Here is an 18,839-nt window from a genome sequence, read left to right as displayed (position 1 = left end):
GAACGTCATCAAAAAAATGAATCAAGCCATAGGCTGGCTTTTGAGGGTGGCTTCTTTCTCTTAGCATAATGAATTTGCAATTTATGGATTTGGGTAGTTGTTCCGCAGTCGGTTCCTGTTTATTGCTGAGAGGAAATATGTATATTCAGCACAGAGTGTTTATCCATTCCACAGTTGAAAGAAAATTGGGTTGTTTCCAGTTTTTGGCTATTACAAATAAAGTGTCGATAAACATTCACATACAGACTTTTATGTGAGCATATGCTTATATTTCACTTGGATAGATTTTTAGGAATGAGATTTCTGGGTTATATGATATAGTCAACCTGTCTTCCAAGATGGTATACTATTCTGCTTTCCTGCCAACAATGTATGAGAGTTCTGATTGCTTCATATCTTTGGCAGTATTTGATATTTACAAGGTTTTTAATTAGTTACTATAGTAGGTTTGTAGTGTATCTCTCTTTTTTAGTTTGCATTTCTCTGATGACTGATTATGTTGAACATCTTTTTGTGTACTTATTTGCCATCCCTATTATCCTTTTGTGTGAAGTCTCTGTTAAAATCTTTTGCTCATTTTACTGCATTTGTTTTATTATGATAGCAATGTGAGAATACTTTACGTGTTCCAAAATGCAAGTCCTTTACTGATAAGGACTGATATGTGATTTGTAAACACTTTCCCCTGGTTTGTAACATGCCTTTTAGAGTTGTTTTTTTTTTAACAAATATTCCAACTATGTCAGTTGAAAATACATACTATACTTTCTATTTAAAATTGCCTTTGCAAAAATTGTCAAATGTCAACTAACTGTATCAATATTGCTATATTTCTGGAATCTCTGTCGAGTTCCAGTAACAATCTAATGCAGCTATCCTTTGTCCAATACTGCAGTGCTCGACTGTTGTAATTTAAGGGTGGATCTGGAAAGGAGGAATGCCAGTGCTTCAACTTTGCTGCTCTTTGAAACTATCTTGATTATTCTAATTTATTTGATTTTCCATATAAACATTCCAATGTGCTTCCCAATTTTTACAAAAATTCTTTCTTGGATTTGGGAACACAGATATCTTAAAATTAGTCTTTCAGTCCATGAATGTACTGAATTTCTCCATTTATCACATTTGATTTATTTTTTTGTTTGTTTTTGTTTAATCACTAAATCATTTCTAACTCTTTTGCAACCCTAGAGACTGTAGCCCACAACCTTCCTCTGTCCATGGAATTCTCCAGGCAAGAATACTGGAGTCGGTTGTGATTTCCTTTTCCAGGGGACCTTCCTGACCCAGGGATCGAACCCGCATCTCCTGCATAGGCAGGCAGGTTCTTTACCACTGAACCACCAGGGAAACCTCAAAATTTTATAGTTTTCAGCACATCTTACACATATCTTGTAAGGTTTATACCTAAGTACTTTACATCATTGGTACTATTGCAAATGGTACTGCTTTAAAATTACAATTTGTGTACCATATGTGAAATAAATCACCAGTCCAGGTTCGCTGCATGAGACAGGGTGCTCAGGGCTGGTGCACTGAGACGACCCTGAGGGACGGGATGGGGAGGGAGGGGGAAGGGGGATCGGGATGGGGAACACATGTACACCCATGGCTGATTCATGTCAATGTATGGCCAAAACCACTACAATATTGCACAGTAATTAGCCTCCAATTAAAATAAGTAACTTAAAAATAAACTACAAGGAAAAAAGCAAACAAAAAAATAAATAAAATTACAATTTCCAATCATTTATTGATGTTATATAGAATTATGATGGACTTTTTTAATATTGATCTATCTTCCTGATGACTTGCTAAACTCATTAGTTCTATAGTTTTGTTGTTTTCTTTGCGATTTTATAAGCAGAAAGTCATATATTCTCTAAATTGTGGGAATTTTATTTATTCCTTTCCAACCAATGTGTTCTTTTTTCTTTATTTCTTGCTTTGCTGTATTAATGTCTATCACAATGGATAGAAGTGGTAAGAGGAGATATCCTTGCCTATTTCTAATCTTGGGAAAAAAGCATTCAGTCTTTCATCATAAATAAAGTGTGAAGCCAGCTACGTTTCATAGCTGTTTTTTATCACGTTTGTGAAGTTTCCCACTACTAATACCTTTTGGAGAGTTTTTATTGTGAATAAATGATGTATTTTGTCCAAGGCTTTTTCTGCATCTATCGAGATGATTATATGGTTTTAGTCTAGTGCTACCATACGATTTCATTCATACGTGGAATATAGAACAAGCAAACATGCAACATGGATAGATCTAGAGAGTGTCAGACTAACGAAGTCAAAGACAAATATCATATGATATGGCTTTTATGTGGAATCTAAAAAGGGTAGTATAAATGAACTTATCTACAAAACAGAAATAGTTGCAATGAAAAAAATAAACTATGGTTACCAGGGTTAAGGAGGAAGAGGGATAAATTGGAAGATTGGAACCGACATATACATACTACTATATATAGGTGACTAGATAACTAATAAGGACCTAGTGTCCAGCACAGGAGACTCTGCTCAGTACTCTGTCATGGCCTACATTGGAAAAGAGTCTGAAACAAAGTGCACATATGTGTAAATGATTCACTTTGCTCTACACCTGAAACTAACACAGCATTGTAAATCAACTCTACTCCAATAAATTTTAAAAAGATGCAGACAGTACCTGAACACACCAAACCAAACAGAAACAAACATCCAGATACAGAGATCAGAGTAGTTGTTACAAGAGGGGAAAGGATAGTGGGGAGGAGAAAACTGGTAAAGGGAATCAATAGAATCAATAAATGGAAGCTAAATTTTTGGTGGTGAGGCTGCTGTAGTGCCTACAGAATTAGAAATATGTACAGTAAGCAAGAACCTTACATAATGTTATAAGTCAATGTTACCTTATTAGAAATTAATTAAAAGAGAACAAAAAACATACAAATAAAAAATTCCACAACATCTTAATATAGGATATTACTTGGAAATCCCACTTGGTCATGACTTTTTAAGCATTTTATATATTATTAGATTTGATCACACACAATGATGAAAAGGATAGTTGTACAAATAAGAATAAATCAATGTAATATATCACATTAATAGAATGAAAGACAAAACTCATATGATTATCTCAACAGATGTAGAAAAAGCATTTGACAGAATTCAACAGCTTTTCATGATAAAAGCTCTCCATGAATTAGGTATGAAAGGAATGTACTAATAAAGACTATACATGATAAACCCACAACTATATCATACTTGGCAGTGAAGAATTGAAAGTTTTTCTTTAAGATCAGGAACAAGACAAGGGTGCCCTCTCTAACCACTCCAGTATAGTAATAGAAGTCCAGCCAGACTTTTTACATGGACCATGCACTTGTGGATGCATTTCCATTTGATCATTTCTTACAAGTTTTCATTTCTTTATCAAAATCAGCCCCCTGATTATTATGTTTTTCCAACTTTTCCACCAGAATCTTTAACATATTAATCATATTTATTGGTTGGCCAAAGAATTTGTTAGGGTTTCTTTATGATGCTACAGAAAAACTTGAATGAACTTTTTGGCCAACCCAATATTTTGTATGGTCTCTCTGATAGTTTCAGTATCTCTGTCATATCAGCATTTGATTCAGATTGATTGCTTTGTCACTCAGGAATGTATTGCCTCTTTTTATTTCTTGCGAGTTTTGTTTTGGAAGCCAAACATTGTGTATGAAGCAATAAAGCTTGTGGTAGATTTTATGCCTGAAGATAGGCCTACTTTTTGTTCTTATTGTTGTTTGGCTAGAATATTAGTGTAGACAGTAGAGTCATTCTAGTTATAGATCAGTCAAACTGAATTTGGATCTTGTTTCTATAGTTACTGTCAGTGAATCACATACAAAAAGACTTCATATAGCCTGGCCACGTTTTAGGATGGAGGCTGGTTTACAAGATATTTCTCAATATCTGTTACCTTCTCAGTTTTAAACCTTTCCTTTGCACTTGAACCTTAGACAGGATCTCCATGATCTTGCCCCACTCCTAGCAGTAGATTGTGTTTCCTTACTGCTCAAAGTTGCTTAGCCCACTTGTCAAAAGCAGAGTCCTTTCACTGTTTTGATATGGCTTTCATCTTACACAGAAATCTTCTCCTTGGTCTCAGAGGTGGGGCCCTTCTCAGTGGTCCTGACTTATGCTGGGTAGAGTAAACCTCTAGCAGTCTTATCCCAAGACATAAATAAATAAATCAAATGAATAAACCAAATATATAAAGTATAAAATTCACTAAAGTGTATGAATAGCAGATTTAAGATGGCAGAAGAAAAAAAAAAGTGAAACTTAAGATAGGTCAGTTGAAAATATACAGTCCAAGGGACAGAGATAAAAAAGAATAAAGAAAATAAAGTCTCAGAGAACAGTGGGATACTCCAAAAGAAACAACATATGCATAATGCAATCCCCAAAAGGAGAGAGAGAAAGGGACAGCAAATCTTTGAAGAAATAATAGCAAAAAACATGCCAAATCTGAGAAAAAGAATGGACATATATCTAATTCAAAATTGTTAACATTTTGAGACTCAAAATATTAATGCCTTTGGATAGTAACAATTCATAGCATTTATATGCAAAGAAGTTATTAATACTATTGTAATTCTTGGTGCTCAAAATTTTTAAATTCAATATTATGCTTTTATTTAAGTAAATTTAACTTGCCTTTATGATCCTTTTCTTTTTCTTATATTTCCGTATGTTTTCTCTATTTAAAATGTCATATAAACATTATTTTTAAGTATGACTCATATGAAAATTTATTTAGGAAAATAAATGCCTGTGTAAAGGCATACAGTTTTATTAAAAATAGGAATAAACAAAGAGTCAATCTATACTCAAAATGCTTTGGAAGCACTTACATAAAGGTTATCTTTTTAAAAATAGGAACCTATTGTGTTTCCAATGTAAAAAAGATCAACTGAAATACAATTTTTAAAAAGCCAAACATACACATCTTATTTACATTAAGTCAAATATTTATACTAAGAATGTGTTCCCAGACAACAAAATAATTGTTCTAAATTCTATTATAATAATAGACCCATCTCAAGTATGTCTTAACTAACTTCTCTTCTGTAGATGTGTGGGTTTCATGAGTTTCTCATGAATGATGTACATGCGTGCATATGCTAACACATACACATAAATGTATATGTTCATGTGAGAGTGTGGGTGAGTAGGCTCACTAGGAAGAATTTTTAAAATAAAAATCCCATGTTGTTGGTAACCTATTCTTCCTTGTTATCACATTTTTGGAGATTTTATTTTGTGGACTTAATCAACAGCTGGAGAAACTGCCATACGAATTTAGAAATGTGTGGGGTAGACAGGAAAAATATTTTCCCCAGATAGTTGGAGGTGGATAAAGTTGCCTTATTGTAGATTTAATGTAACTAGAATACGAATCCTATAGAAGACTTTGCCTTCCCCACAGCCGTTTTAAAGGCACTCTTGACTTCTCTGTTCCTCAGGCTGTAGACCAGCGGATTCAGCATGGGGATGACCGTGGCGTAGAACACGGACGCCATTTTGTCTGTGCCCATGGAATGGCTGAACTGGGCTGTGAGTACATGAAGGTGACGGTCCCACAGAAGAGGGAGACAGCAGTGAGGTGGGAAGCACAGGCGGAAAAGACCTTCTGGCGTCCTTCAGATGAGCGCACCCTCAGAATGGTGACAAATATAAACAGGTAGAAGATGAAGATGACCAGAATAGAAAAGAGCATTGAAACCCACCACGAAGAAGATAACCACCTCACTGACGTAGCTGTGTGACGCGAGAGAGCCAGCGGAGGAGGAGCGTCACAAAGCAGTGACTGACCGCGCTGGGCCCGCAGGAGAGCCTGAGGACGCTCCCGGCGTGGGCGCAGAAGGAGAGCCTGAGAACGCTCCCGCGCTGGGCCCGCAGAAGCAGAGCCTGAGAACGCTCCCGGCGTGGACGCAGAAGCAGAGCCTGAGGACGCTCCCGGCGTGGGCGCAGAAGCAGAGCCTGAGAACGCTCCCGGCGTGGACGCAGGCATTCGGGAAGCCGCAGGCGCAGCAGCCTGTGAGCAGACGTGCGCGCGCCTCGGTCGTCATGGCGCTGGTGAAGTGCGGGGCTGTGCACACGGCTGCGTAGCGGTCATGAGCCACTGCGGCCAGAGGAAACTTTCTACGGTGATAAAGGCCACGAAGAAGAAGAACTGGGTGGCACAAGCCTCGAAGGCAATGGTTCTGTCTCCTGTGAGGAATCCCGCCATCACTTTGGGGGTGACCGCTGAGGAGTAACCAAAGTCCACCAGAGAGAGCTGGCTGAGGAAGAGGTGCATGGGCGTGTGGAGACGAGAGTCCAGCAGGATCGGCGCGGTCACCCCCAGGTTCCCAGCCAGGGTGAGGCGGTAGATGAGAGAGAAGGTGAGGAAGAGCAGGATGTGCACTTCCGGGTCATCGGATAACCCCACAAGGGCGAACTCAGTCACCTCTGTAGTGTTTTCCATGGAGATCAACTGGGAATTGTGTGGCTGCTCTGTAGCAATGGGAAAATAGAATTAGGATGATAAATAGAGCAAAGACTCTACTGAAATCAGTCAACATGTTTACTCTGTACCTTATTTCAGTATTGCAATAATTTGTTTCCAGGAGTTTTTAGATTTAAAGCATGGCCATGACAACCAAATGCAATTTTGAATTATTAATAAGCCATAGAATAGTCCAGGGAAAAAGACTTGGAGATAACACATCCAATCTAAGTTCATAGAAAAGTGAATTCAGATAAAAAATTAAAAAAGATTTAATCTATATTATCAGATTAGTTGCTAACCAGAGCAGCTCAGACAGCCAAGTCAAAGTTTACAAAATAATCACAAATTATTTTTGTATTAAACTACAATAGTTTAATAAAATTAATGTGAAATTGAATTAACTTTACTTCAACTGACATTGTCTTTTTTGTTGCATCAGAACATCTGTATATGGTAGTGAAAGACAGATAAAACATGTCCTAAAACTACAATGAGTTATCACCTCACACCTGTCAAAACTGCTGTCATCAAAAATTTTACAAATAACAAATGTTGGATATGATTTGGGGAAAAGTGAATCTTCATACTCTGTTGGTGGGAATATATGGTGGCAGCCATTATGGACAGCAGTAGAGGTTCCTCAAAAAACTAAAAACACAATTACCATATGATCCAGCAATCCCAATTCTGAGCATGTATCTGAAAAAACAAAATAATTAGAAAAGAAACATGCACGCCAATGTTCAGAAGCACTATTTACAATAGTCAAGACATGGAAGCAACCCAAGTGCCCATCAACAGATGGATAGTTAAAGAAGATATGGTACATATACATCAATATGATGGAATATTTCTCAGCCATAAAAAAAGTGTGAAATTCTGCCATTTGCAGCAACACAGATGGACCTAGATAATATGCTTAGTGAAATAATACAGAGGAAGACAAATATTATATGATATCACTTATATGTGGACTCTAAAAGAAATAACACAAATGAATGTGTACAACTAAAAAACAACAACAACAGACTCATAGACTGAAAAAACAAACTAGTGTTTACCAAAGGGGAAGCAAAGGAAAGAGGGGTATGGGTTAAGAGTCCCTAAAACTTTGGGACTAGTCAAAATGACTAATATTATTACATTACTTGAAAAACAGAATAGATTTTAAAAGCTTAATTTGTTCAAAGTTGAACAAGTTTATACTTAGAAGACACTCAAGATATTTTTGTGTTTTTCCTCCTAGTCAAACAATAAGTATCCATGTTCTAATAGGATCTCTATATTGTTTAGATATACAACTCCCAATTACGTGAAACAGAAGAAATCTTCAAAACATCAAGCCCATCAAACTCTGAATAAATGAGAGACCTGTTCCTTTCTCTAAAGAGATTTTTCTGATTATCTCTATCCATGCAAATTTATGCAGACAGTAGATTTCATCTAGTAGATTTAAAGGTTTATCTTACTCCTGGAACAATTCAACATGCAAGTCTAGCACTTTCATATGTGAGTGGATCTTAAATCACAGATTCAATGAATGAAAAAACAAAAAAGTAAACACCCTATTGTGATGTTGTTCTTCAGTGTTTGGCCAGAATGCATAAAATCTCTAGAGATAGGAAGAAACTGAAAGGGAAAAATGTTATTGGCATCAGCTTACTAAAATTCTGCTCTTTGATCTGCTGGTCACTCTTCTTAGATAAGTCACTTCACCTCTCTGAACTTTGATATCTTCATCTATAAGATGGAAATCATATAAAGCTACATCCTCCCTTAAGACTTTTGCTATGATAAGAAAATAAAGTCCAAAAGTACCTCATACTTGGTAAAGGGTGACCGTCACAATCACAGTCATCATCACAGTTATTTTGGGTTGTTTTCCCTGGACATTGTTGAATGTTCTTAGCAATATCACAGTTTGGGGGGAGGTCATTGCTGCTACTAGATGATTATTAACAGATGAAAAGAAAAGCAAATGGTCCAAGTAACTCTGACTCTTCGACTTCACTCTCTTCTGATGACAATTGGAGTCATGTGGAAACCAGGAGGGAGTTTTGTAGTCATGGAACTCTCATAGGACAAACACCCTGTGAGGGCTGCAAACCTTATTATCTCACCTAACTAGGGAACATGTGATTGAAGTGTCTGTGGGGATCCAGCTCTGCTTGTTGAGGGAGATCATGAGTGTATTTATATGATTTGCAAGAATTCTCCTTGATGATGCACAAAATCATCCACAGAATAATCTCTGGAACTGCAATGTGACATAAATATTGGGGGATGGGGTAAGAATTTTGTAATTAAAAAATAGAAGTGGACTCCAGAAATTATTTCTTCACTTTGTTGTTGTTCAGTTGCTCAGTCATGTCCAACTCTTTGCGACCCCATGCACTGCAGCATCCCAGGCTTCCCTGTCCTTCCCTGTCTCCCTGAGTTTACTCAAATTCATGTCCATTGAGTCAGTGATGCCATCCAACCATCTCTTCCTATATTTCCCCCTTCTCCTCTTGCCCTAGATCTTTCCCAGCATCAGGGTCTTTTCCAATGTGCCGGTTCTTCACATCAGGTGGACAAAGTATTAATTCAGATGACCATTATATCTACTACAGTAGGTAAGAATGCCTTAAGAAATGGAGCAGCCCTCATAGTAAAAAAGGAAAAGAAAAACCAACCAAACAACAACAAAAAAAAAAACAGTCTGAAATGCAGTACTTGGGTGAAACCTCAAAAATGACAGAATTATCTCAGTTTGTTTCCAAGGCAAACCATTGACTATCACAATAATCCAAGTCTATGCCCCAACCACTATCCTAAAGAAGCTGAAGGTGAACAGTTCTATGAATACTTACAAGACCTTCTAGAACTACTAAAAACACCACACACAAAAAAAAAAGTCCTTTTCATCATGAGGGATTGAAAAGCAAAAGTAGGAAGTCAAAAGATACCTGCAGTAACAGGCAAGCTTGGTCTTGGAGTACAAAATGGAGCAGGGTTAAGGCTAACGAGTTTTGTCAAAAGAACGCACTGGTGATAGCAAACACTTCTTCCAACAACATAAGAGATGACTCCACACATGGACATCACCAGATGGTCAATACTGAAATCAGATTGATAATGTCCTTTGTGGCAGATGATGGAGAAGCTCCACACAGTCAGCGAAAACAAGACCTGACATTGATTGTGACAGATCATGAACTCCTCACTGCAACATTCAGATTTAAATTGAAGAAAGTACGAAAAACCCCAAGGCCATTCAGGTAAGACTTAAATCAAATCCCTTATGATTATACAGTGAAGGTGACAAATAGATTCAAGCCTTTATATCTGGTAGATAGAGTGCCTGAAAAACTATGGACAGAGGTGATGATCAAAACCATCCCAAAGAAAAAGAAATGCAAGAAGGCAAAGTGGTTGTCTGAGAAGGCTTTACAAATAGCTGAGAAGAGAAGTGAAAGGCAAGAGAGAAAGGGAAAGAGATAGTCATCTGAATGCGGAGTTCCAGAGAATAGCAAGGAGAGATAAAAAAGCCTTCCTAAGTGAACAATGCAAAAAAAAAAAAAAAAACAGAGGAAAACAACAGAATAGGAAAGACTAGAGATCTCTTCAAGAACATTGGAAATATCAAGGGAATATTTCAGGCAAGGATGGGCAAGATAAAAGATGGAAACAGTAGGGACCTAGCAGAAGCAGAAGAGATTAAGAAGTGGCAAGAATACACAAAAGGACCATTTAAGAAAAGGCATCAATGACCCATGTAACCATGATGGTGTGATCACTCACCTAAAGAAAGACATCCAAGAGTGGGAAGTCAAATGTGCCTTAGGAAACATTACTATGAACAAAGTTAGTGGAGGTGATAGAATTCTAGCTGAGTTATTTCAGATCCTAAAAGATGATGCTGTGAAAGTGTTGCACTCGATTGTTTTTGCTGTTGTTCCTAAGTCCTGTCTCACTCTTTGCAGCCCCATGACCTGCAGAAAGCCAGTCTTCCCTGTCCTTCTCTATCTTCCAGAATTTGCTCAAATTCGTGTCTTTTTGTTGCACTTAGTATGTCAGCAAATTTGGAAACCTCAGCAGTGGCCACAGGACTGGAAAAGGTCAGTTTTCATTCTAGTCCCAAAGACAGGCAATGCCAAAGAATACTCAAACTATCATACAATGGAAGATGAGCCGCCCCACCCCCCCAAGTCAGCAAGTGTTCAATATATGACTGAGGCAGAATGGAGAAATAGCTCCAGAAATAATGAAGGGGCTAGGCCAAAGAAGAAATGGAAATCCTAAAAGATGATGCTGTGAAAGTGCTGCACTCAATATGTCAGCAAATTTGTGAAACTCAACAATGGCCACAGGACTGGAAAAGGTCAGTTTTCACTCTAATCCCAAAGAATTGCCATGCCAGAAAATGTTCAAACTACCCTGCTATTACATTCATTTCACATGCTAGCAAGTTAATGCTCAAAATCCTTCAAGTTAAGCTTCAACAGTACATGAACCAAGAACTTTCAGTTGTACAAACTGGATTTAGAAAAGGCAGAGGAACCAGAGATCAAGTTGCCAACATTTGTTGAGTCGTAGAAGAAGCAAGAAAGTTTCAGAAAAACATCTACTTCTTCTTCATTGACTATACTAAAGACTTTGACTGTGTGGAAGTGATAGTCACTCAATCATGTCTGATTCTGTGTGACCCCATGGACTGTAGCCTGCCAAGCTCACTTTAACCTGCCAGGCTCCTCTGTCCACGGAATTCTCTAGGCAACAATACTGGAGTGGGTAGCCATTCCACTCTCTAGGAGATCTTCCCAGCTCAGGGATCAAACCCGGTTCTCCTGAATTGCCAGAAATCTTGAGCATCTGAGCCACCAGGGAAGTGGATCTCAACGAACTGGAAAATTCTTAAAGAGATGAGAATACCAGATGGCCTTACTTGCCTCCTGAGAAACCTGTTATGCAGGTCAAGAAGCAAAAGTTAGAACCAGACCTGGTTCAAAATTGGGAAAGGAGTACATCAAGTCTTAAGCTCCAATACTTTGATCACCTAGTGCAAAGAGCTGACTCATTGGAAAAGACGCTAATGCTGGGAAAGATTGATGCAGAAGAGGGTGATGGAGGATGTGAGGGTTTGATGCCATCATTGACTCAATGGAAATGAGTTTGAGCATACTTTGGGAAATGGTGCAGGACAAGGAAGCCTGGTGTGCTGCAATCCATGAGTCACATGGACATAAGAGTTGGACATAACTTAGTGACTGAAAACAACAAGGCTGTATATTGTTCCCCTGTTTATTTAACTTATATTCAGAGTACATCATGCAAAATACTGGGCTGGATGAATCATAAACTAGAATCAGGAGAAATACCAACAATCTTGGATATGCAGATGATATTCTAATGGCATAGAGTTAAGAGGACCTAAAGAGCCTCTTGATGAGTGTGAAAGAGGAGAGTGAAAATGCTGACCTAAAACTCAACTTTCACTGTGCTGCGCTTTGTCGCTCAGTCTTGTCTCTTTGCAAGCCCATGGTCTGTACCCCACCAGGCTCCTCTGTCCTTGGGATTTTCCAGGCCAGAATACTAGAGTGGGTTGCCATGCCCTCCTCCAGGGGATTTTCCCAACACAGGGATCAAACCCAGGTCTCCTGCATTGCAGGTGGACTCTTTACCCTGTGAGCCAGCAGGGATGCCCGAAGCGGAAACTATGTATACAGTGCTATTCTGTGCAAAGTTGCTCAGTCATGTCAGAATCTTTGCAACCCCGTGGATTCACTAATGTTCACTAACATGTGTAAAACAATACCTGATGGTAAACTGCTGCATGACTCAGGGAACTCAAACTAGGGCTCTGTAATAAACTAGAGGGGTGGAAAGGATGGGGGGGTGGGGGAGATTTAAGACGGAAAGGCCATTCTGTACACATATGGCTAATTCATGTTGATGGATGGCAGAAATCTAACCAACATTGTGAAGCAATCATCAATTAAAAATAAATATAATTTAAAAAAATATGGACTTATGTTCACCAGCTAACAAAAAAGTGCTGAGTAAGCCACCTGCTAAACAAGAGTTCAGTTTTACCTGTATTGCTAAAGGGTATATGTATTTCTTTTAACTAATTGCACACTATAATTTTATGAATTAGGAAGAAAAAAGTCTGAAAAATAAAAGTGCTATAATCAATAAAAAATAAAAAACAACTCAACATTCAAAAAGCTTCCAGATGTACTTTGGCCACTGATATGAAGAGCTGACTCATTGGAAAAGACAGAGATGCTGGGAAAGATTGACGGCAGGAGGAGAAGAGGGCGACAGAGATGAGATGGTTGGATGGCATCACTGACTCAATGGACATGAGTTTGAGTGAACTCCAGGAGACAGTGATGGACAGGGAGGCCTGGCGTGCTGCAATCCATGGGATCCCAGAGAGTCAGACATGACTGAATGTCTGAACAACAAGAACAGTTAGTGATGCTGAGCATCTTCTCATGTGCCCTTTAGCCATCTGTATGTCTTCTTTCGAAAAATGTCTATTCAGGTCTTTTGCCCATTTTTGATTCAGTTTGTTCTTTTGATATTAGGTAGTATGAGCTCTTGGTATATTTTGGATATTAATTCCTTGTTGGCTACATCACTGGCAAGTATTTTCTTCAGTCCCATGCATTGTCTTTTCATTTCTTCAATGGTTTCCCTTGCTGTGCAAAAACATTTTTTAACTTGAAAGCTATTTATTTTGAATTGCTAGACTCTCAATATTTTGAATAAATATTAATTTTTAAAAAACAATATATTCTTATTTAAACAGAATTAAAAGTGTGCCTTTTGATACAATCTGTTTTATATTTAGGATTTTAAAGTGATATTTGGGAATCGAAGCATTATTTTAACAAAAACTCTAATTTGTATGAACAAAGAAGTTGTGGCCTAGAGTTTTATTAATAAATTAAAAGATATGCAATTTCTTTTTTATGGATCAAAAGAAAAATGCTCTTTTTAATTGATTATGTGTGACAAAATTGTGTTAGTTTCAGGTATATATAGTCAAATCATTTGATGGTTGTATACACACACACACACATACACACACACACATATATATACTTTATATTCTTTTTTACAATCTTTTCCATTATAGTTTATTACAAGATGCTGAATGCTGTTGCCTACATTATGCAGTGAATGCTTGTTGTTTATCTGTTTTATAGATGGTAATGTGTATCTGTCAATCTCATACTCCCATTTATACCTCCCCCTCTTCCTCCTTGCTAATCGTAAGCTTGCTTTCTATGTCTGTGAGTCTGTTTCTCTTCTGCAAATAGGTTCACTTTTACTATTTTTTAGATTCCACATGTAAGTGACCTCCTATAGTATTTATCTTTCTCTGACTTACTTCACTTAGTATAATAATCTCTAGATCCATCTTTGTCACTGCAAATAGGATTATTTCATTCTTTTGTGGCTGATTAACATTTCATGTAGATATATATCTTCTTTATCCATTCATATGTCAATGAGCACTTAGATGGCTTCCAGGTCTTGGTTATTGTAAATAGTGCTACCATGAACATTGGAGTGGATGTATCTTTTTGAACTAGAGCTTTTGTCTTTACTGGATAAATGCCCAGGAATGCAATTGCTTAATTATATGCTAGATCTATTTTCAGTTTTCTAAGTAACTTCCATTCTGTTTTGCATAATCACTGCAACAATTTACACTTTCAGCAATGGTGTAGGAAGGTTGCCTTTTCTCCACATCCTCTACATTTTTTGTTTGTAGACTTTTTGATGATAGCCATTTTGACGGGTGGGAGATGATATCTCATAGTAGCTTTGATTTGCATTCTTCCATTCGTTAATGATGCTGACCATCTTTTCATGTGCCTGCTGACCACCTGTATGCCTTCTTCAGAGAAATGTCTGTTTAGGTCTTCTAACCATTTATCAAATTTGTTTATTTATGGGTTGTTTTGTTGTTGTTGAGTTACAAAAGCTTTTTCTATTTTGGGGAATTAATCCCTTGTTTGTCACACTGCTTGCAAAAATTGTCTCCAGTCTGTGGGTTATTATTTCATTGCAAAAGCTTGTAAGTTTAATTAGACCCCATTTGTTTATTTTTGCTTTTATTTATTTTCCATTGGAAAACTGATCCAAGAAAATATTGCTACAACTTATGTTAAAGACTTCTTCACTTATGTTCTCTTCTAGAAATTTATAATTTCAGGTCTTATGTTTAACACTCTTTGAGTTTATTTTTGTATATGGTATGAGAGAATGTTTTAATCTCATTGTTTTACAAATGTTGTCCAGTTTTTCTACCACCACTTCCTGAAAAGATTGTCCTTTTTTCACTGTATATTCTTGCCATCTTTGTAATTGATTAATTGACCATAACCATGTGGGTTTATTTTGGGTTCTCTATTCTATTCTATTGTGTGTCTATTTTTGGGCCAATATCTGCTACTTTGGTTACTGTACCTTTACAGTATAACCTGAAGTCTGGGAGCTTGTTACCTCCAGCTTTGTTCTTTTTCTCCAAAATTGCTTTGCCAATTATGGGTCTTTTATGGTTCCATATAAACTTTAGGATTGTTTGTCCTATTTCTGTGAAAAAGGTCATGGGAATTTTGATAATGATTGCATTAAGTATGTATATCTCTTTGGATACCATGACAATTTTAATAGCATTAATTCTTCCAACTCAAGAGCATGGGCTATGCTTTTTCCATCTTTTTACATAATTTTCAGTTTCCTGTATTGGTGTTTAATAGTTTTCAGAGTACAGGTCTTTCACATCCTTGATAGAATTTATTTCTAGATATTTTAGGTTTTTTGATATGATTTTAAATAGGACTATTTGCTTTCTCTTTCTGATATTTCATTGCTAGTATACATAAATTGAGCAGTTTTCTGTATATTAATTTTGTAATCTGCAATCTTGCTGAATTCACTTAGTAGTTCTAATAGTTTTGGGGGTTTTTATTGGGAAGGACTTTTACACAATATAAAGTCTCATATATCATATACGAAAGTGACAGTTTTACCTTCCCTTCCAATTTGAAAAACCTGTAATTTTGTTTCTTGTCTGATTGCTGTGGCTAGGACTCCCAAACTGTATTAAATGGAAGTGGTGAGGGGCAATCTTGTCAAGTCAAGCTGGAAGGCTTTCGTATTTTCAGCATTGTGTGCTATGTCGGATGTGGTTTTGTTATAAAATGACCTTCATCATGTTGAGATTTGTTCCCTCTCTACCCACTTGGATGAGATTTTTTTAAAAATCATGATAAGACAGTGGATTTTGTAAAACTCTTGGCTTGAATCTATTGAGATTACCATGTAATCAAATTAAAAAAAATTTTTTTTCATTTAAAATATTTTTTATTGGCGTATAGTTGATTTACACATGTTGTGTGAACTTCAGGTATACAACAAAGTGAATCAGTTATACATATACATATATCTACTTTGTTTTAGGTTCTTTTCCCATATAGGCTACTATGTGATTTTCTTTTGTTAATGTTGTGTCCCACATTTATTTCTTTATAATGAGCCGTCCATATGACCATGGAATAAATCAAACTTGTCATGCATGATGTTAAGACTTCAAATTGCTTTAAAAGGTATCTTTATAATAGTTATCATAACTCCAAATGATTCATGGTGTCCTAATATGCCAAAATTTAAAAGACGAATGGATAAGGAAGCTGTGGTACATATACACCGTGGAATATTACTCAGCCATTAAAAATAATCCAGTTGAATCAGTTCTAATGAGATGGATGAAACTGGGGTCCATTATACTGAGTGAGGTAAGCCAGGATAGGTTTTTCTTAGAGATTGGCAAGGACCAATCAGGTCAACCTCTAATTTGAGCCCAAATGCCAATCTATAATTAGGTGGCCTGAATGCATACATGAAGGAGGGAGCATAAAAGGAGTACAAAGTTGAGCATTTGAAGATAGATTGAAGCCTTACTTTAAAATTAAATGCTATTTTTTTTCAGTGAATTAAAATAGGCCATTATTCTTATTTCTCTTATACTCTGGTCTGATATTTTAAAATTGTCATATGAAGATGTAACTTCTGTATAATGAGTTGATAAAGACAAAAATTGAGCTAACTAAAGATGACCATATAATCATGTTTATTATCACTGAAACAAGAACATAAACAAACAAAAATCAAGCAATAAACCTATACCCAGACTATTTGGCACCAAGTTTACATTTAAGAATGAATTATCAGCTATCATAATCATTGCTTTAAATTATACTGTGAAAATAGACTAGTCCCATTCATCTTTGAACTCATTTTGCTGTCACTCATGAATGTGTGAGTTACACTGGATTCCATAAATGACGTTTCTTTGGACATATATTTAAATATGCATTGACTAAAATGAGAGTGGGGATGATAATGAGAAATAATGAAATGTAACTAAGAAGAAACTATGTACTAAGACTTCTAGGTTCAAGGTTGATATTCCTAAGCTATTATTCCTGAGATATAATATTTTTAAGCCATTTGTATCACAGACTTAGTAAAGAACTCAAGAAAGTACTCAAAATTTGCATGCTGTTGGCCTAACAACACTTCCCCTAACTTGATATGACCTGTATGAAACCACCTTATTGTTGTATCTATATAATTAAAATATGAATTTTATAGAAGACTTTGCCTTCCCCACAGCCTTTTTTAATGCTCTCTTGACCTCTCTGTTCCTCAGACTATAGATCGGCGGATTCAGCATGGGGATGACCACGGCGTAGAACACAGATGCCATTTTGTCTGTGTCCATGGAATGGCGGGAGCCCGGCTGTAGGTACATGAAGGCGCCTGTCCCATAGAAGATGGAGATGGCGGTGAGGTGGGAAGCACAGGTGGAAAAGGCCTTCTGGTGTCCTTCAGAGGAGCGCACCCTCAGAATGGTGACAAAGATAGACAGATAGGAAGCCAGGATGACCAGGTTAGAAAAGACAACATTGAAGCCAACCAAAAGAAATAAAACGATCTCGCTTCTGTTGCTGTCTGAGCACGAGAGAGCCAGGAGAGGTGTAGCATCACAGAAAAAGTGATCAATCACATTGGATCTGCAGAAAGAGAGACTGAATATGTTCCAAGTGTGCACAGAGGCCTCCAGAAAACCAAAGACATAAAACCCTGTGACAATCCATGCACACACTCTTGGTGTCATGATGCTGGTGTAATGGAGTGGTTTACACACCGCTGCATGACGGTCATAGGCCATTGAGGCCAAGAGAGAACTTTCCATAATGAGAAAGACTGCAAAGAAAAAAAACTGAGCGGCACAAGCACTGTAGGAAATGACCTTGTCTCCTGTGAGGAATCCCGCCATCACTTTGGGAGTGACGGCTGTGGAGTAACCGAAGTCCGCCAGAGCGAGGTGGCTGAGGAAGAAGTACATGGGGGTGTGGAGACGAGAGTCCAGCAGGATCAGCGTGACCACCCCCAGGTTCCCAACCAGAGTGAGGAGGTAGATGAGCGTGAACACTAGAAAGAGTGGGATCTGCAGTTGTGGGTCATCAGTTATCCCGGCAAGAATGAACTCAGTCACAAATGTACTGTTCTTCTTTAGGGTCATTTGTACATTATGTGAGTGTCCAATAGCAATAAGGGGGAAAAAAGGAACTGTTAAGTGAGTCAAAACTATTATAGTGTCCAGTGTATGGATGTGGACTTGGACCATAAAGAAAGCCGAGTGCCAAAGAATTGATGCTTTTGAACTATGGTGTTGGAAAGGACTCTTGAGCATCTCTTGGGCTGCAAGGAGATCGAACCAGTTCATCTTAAAGAAATCAGCCCTGAATATTCATTGGAAGGACTGATGCTGAAACTGAAGCTCTAATACTTTGGCCACCTGATGAAAAAAACTGACTCATTGGAAAAGATCCTGATGCTTGGAAGGATTGAAGGCAGGAAAAGAAGGGGACAACAGAAGATGAGATTGTTGGATGGCATCACTGACTCAATGGGCATGAGGTTGAGCAAACTCTGGGAATTGGTGATAGACAGTAAAGCCTGGCATGCTGCAGTCCATGGGGTCGCAAAGAGTCAGACATGACTGAGCAACTGAATTGAACTGAGCTGAATATTTTATATCAGAATTCCGTAAATTTCACTGGGACCAATAACAAAACATCATTTTTAAATTGATAGGCTTCCCAAGTGGCTTAATGGTAAAGAATCCACCTGCCTGCAGGAGATGCAGGAGAGGCTGAGAAAATCCTCTGAAGAAGGAAATTGCAACCTACTCCAGTATTATTGCCTGGGAAATCTCATGGACAGAGGAGCCTGG

General features: G+C 37.6%; 1 protein-coding gene and 1 pseudogene across 1 annotated transcript; both read right to left on the bottom strand.

Moving 5' to 3' along the window:
* Positions 1 to 5,834: 5,834 nt before the first annotated feature.
* Positions 5,835 to 6,527, bottom strand: LOC139037220 (olfactory receptor 5B12-like; annotated as a pseudogene).
* A 10,644-nt stretch (positions 6,528 to 17,171) lies between these two features.
* Positions 17,172 to 18,125, bottom strand: LOC110137921 (olfactory receptor 5B12-like). Its single transcript, XM_020894618.2, has one exon. The coding sequence runs from the start codon at positions 18,123 to 18,125 to the stop codon at positions 17,172 to 17,174; it is 954 nt and encodes a 317-aa protein (XP_020750277.2).
* Positions 18,126 to 18,839: the final 714 nt, after the last annotated feature.

This window comes from Odocoileus virginianus, chromosome 10 (genome assembly GCF_023699985.2).
Source record: "Odocoileus virginianus isolate 20LAN1187 ecotype Illinois chromosome 10, Ovbor_1.2, whole genome shotgun sequence".
Lineage (NCBI taxonomy): Eukaryota > Metazoa > Chordata > Mammalia > Artiodactyla > Cervidae > Odocoileus > Odocoileus virginianus.
The sequence above is the reverse complement of the archived record's forward strand: the minus strand, read 5'-3'. Positions and strand labels throughout refer to the sequence as shown.

Bases quoted from the DNA above. Each gene is read 5' to 3' on its own strand.
- LOC110137921 (XM_020894618.2), bottom strand. From the start codon at position 18,125: ATGACCCTAAAGAAGAACAGTACATTTGTGACTGAGTTCATTCTTGCC.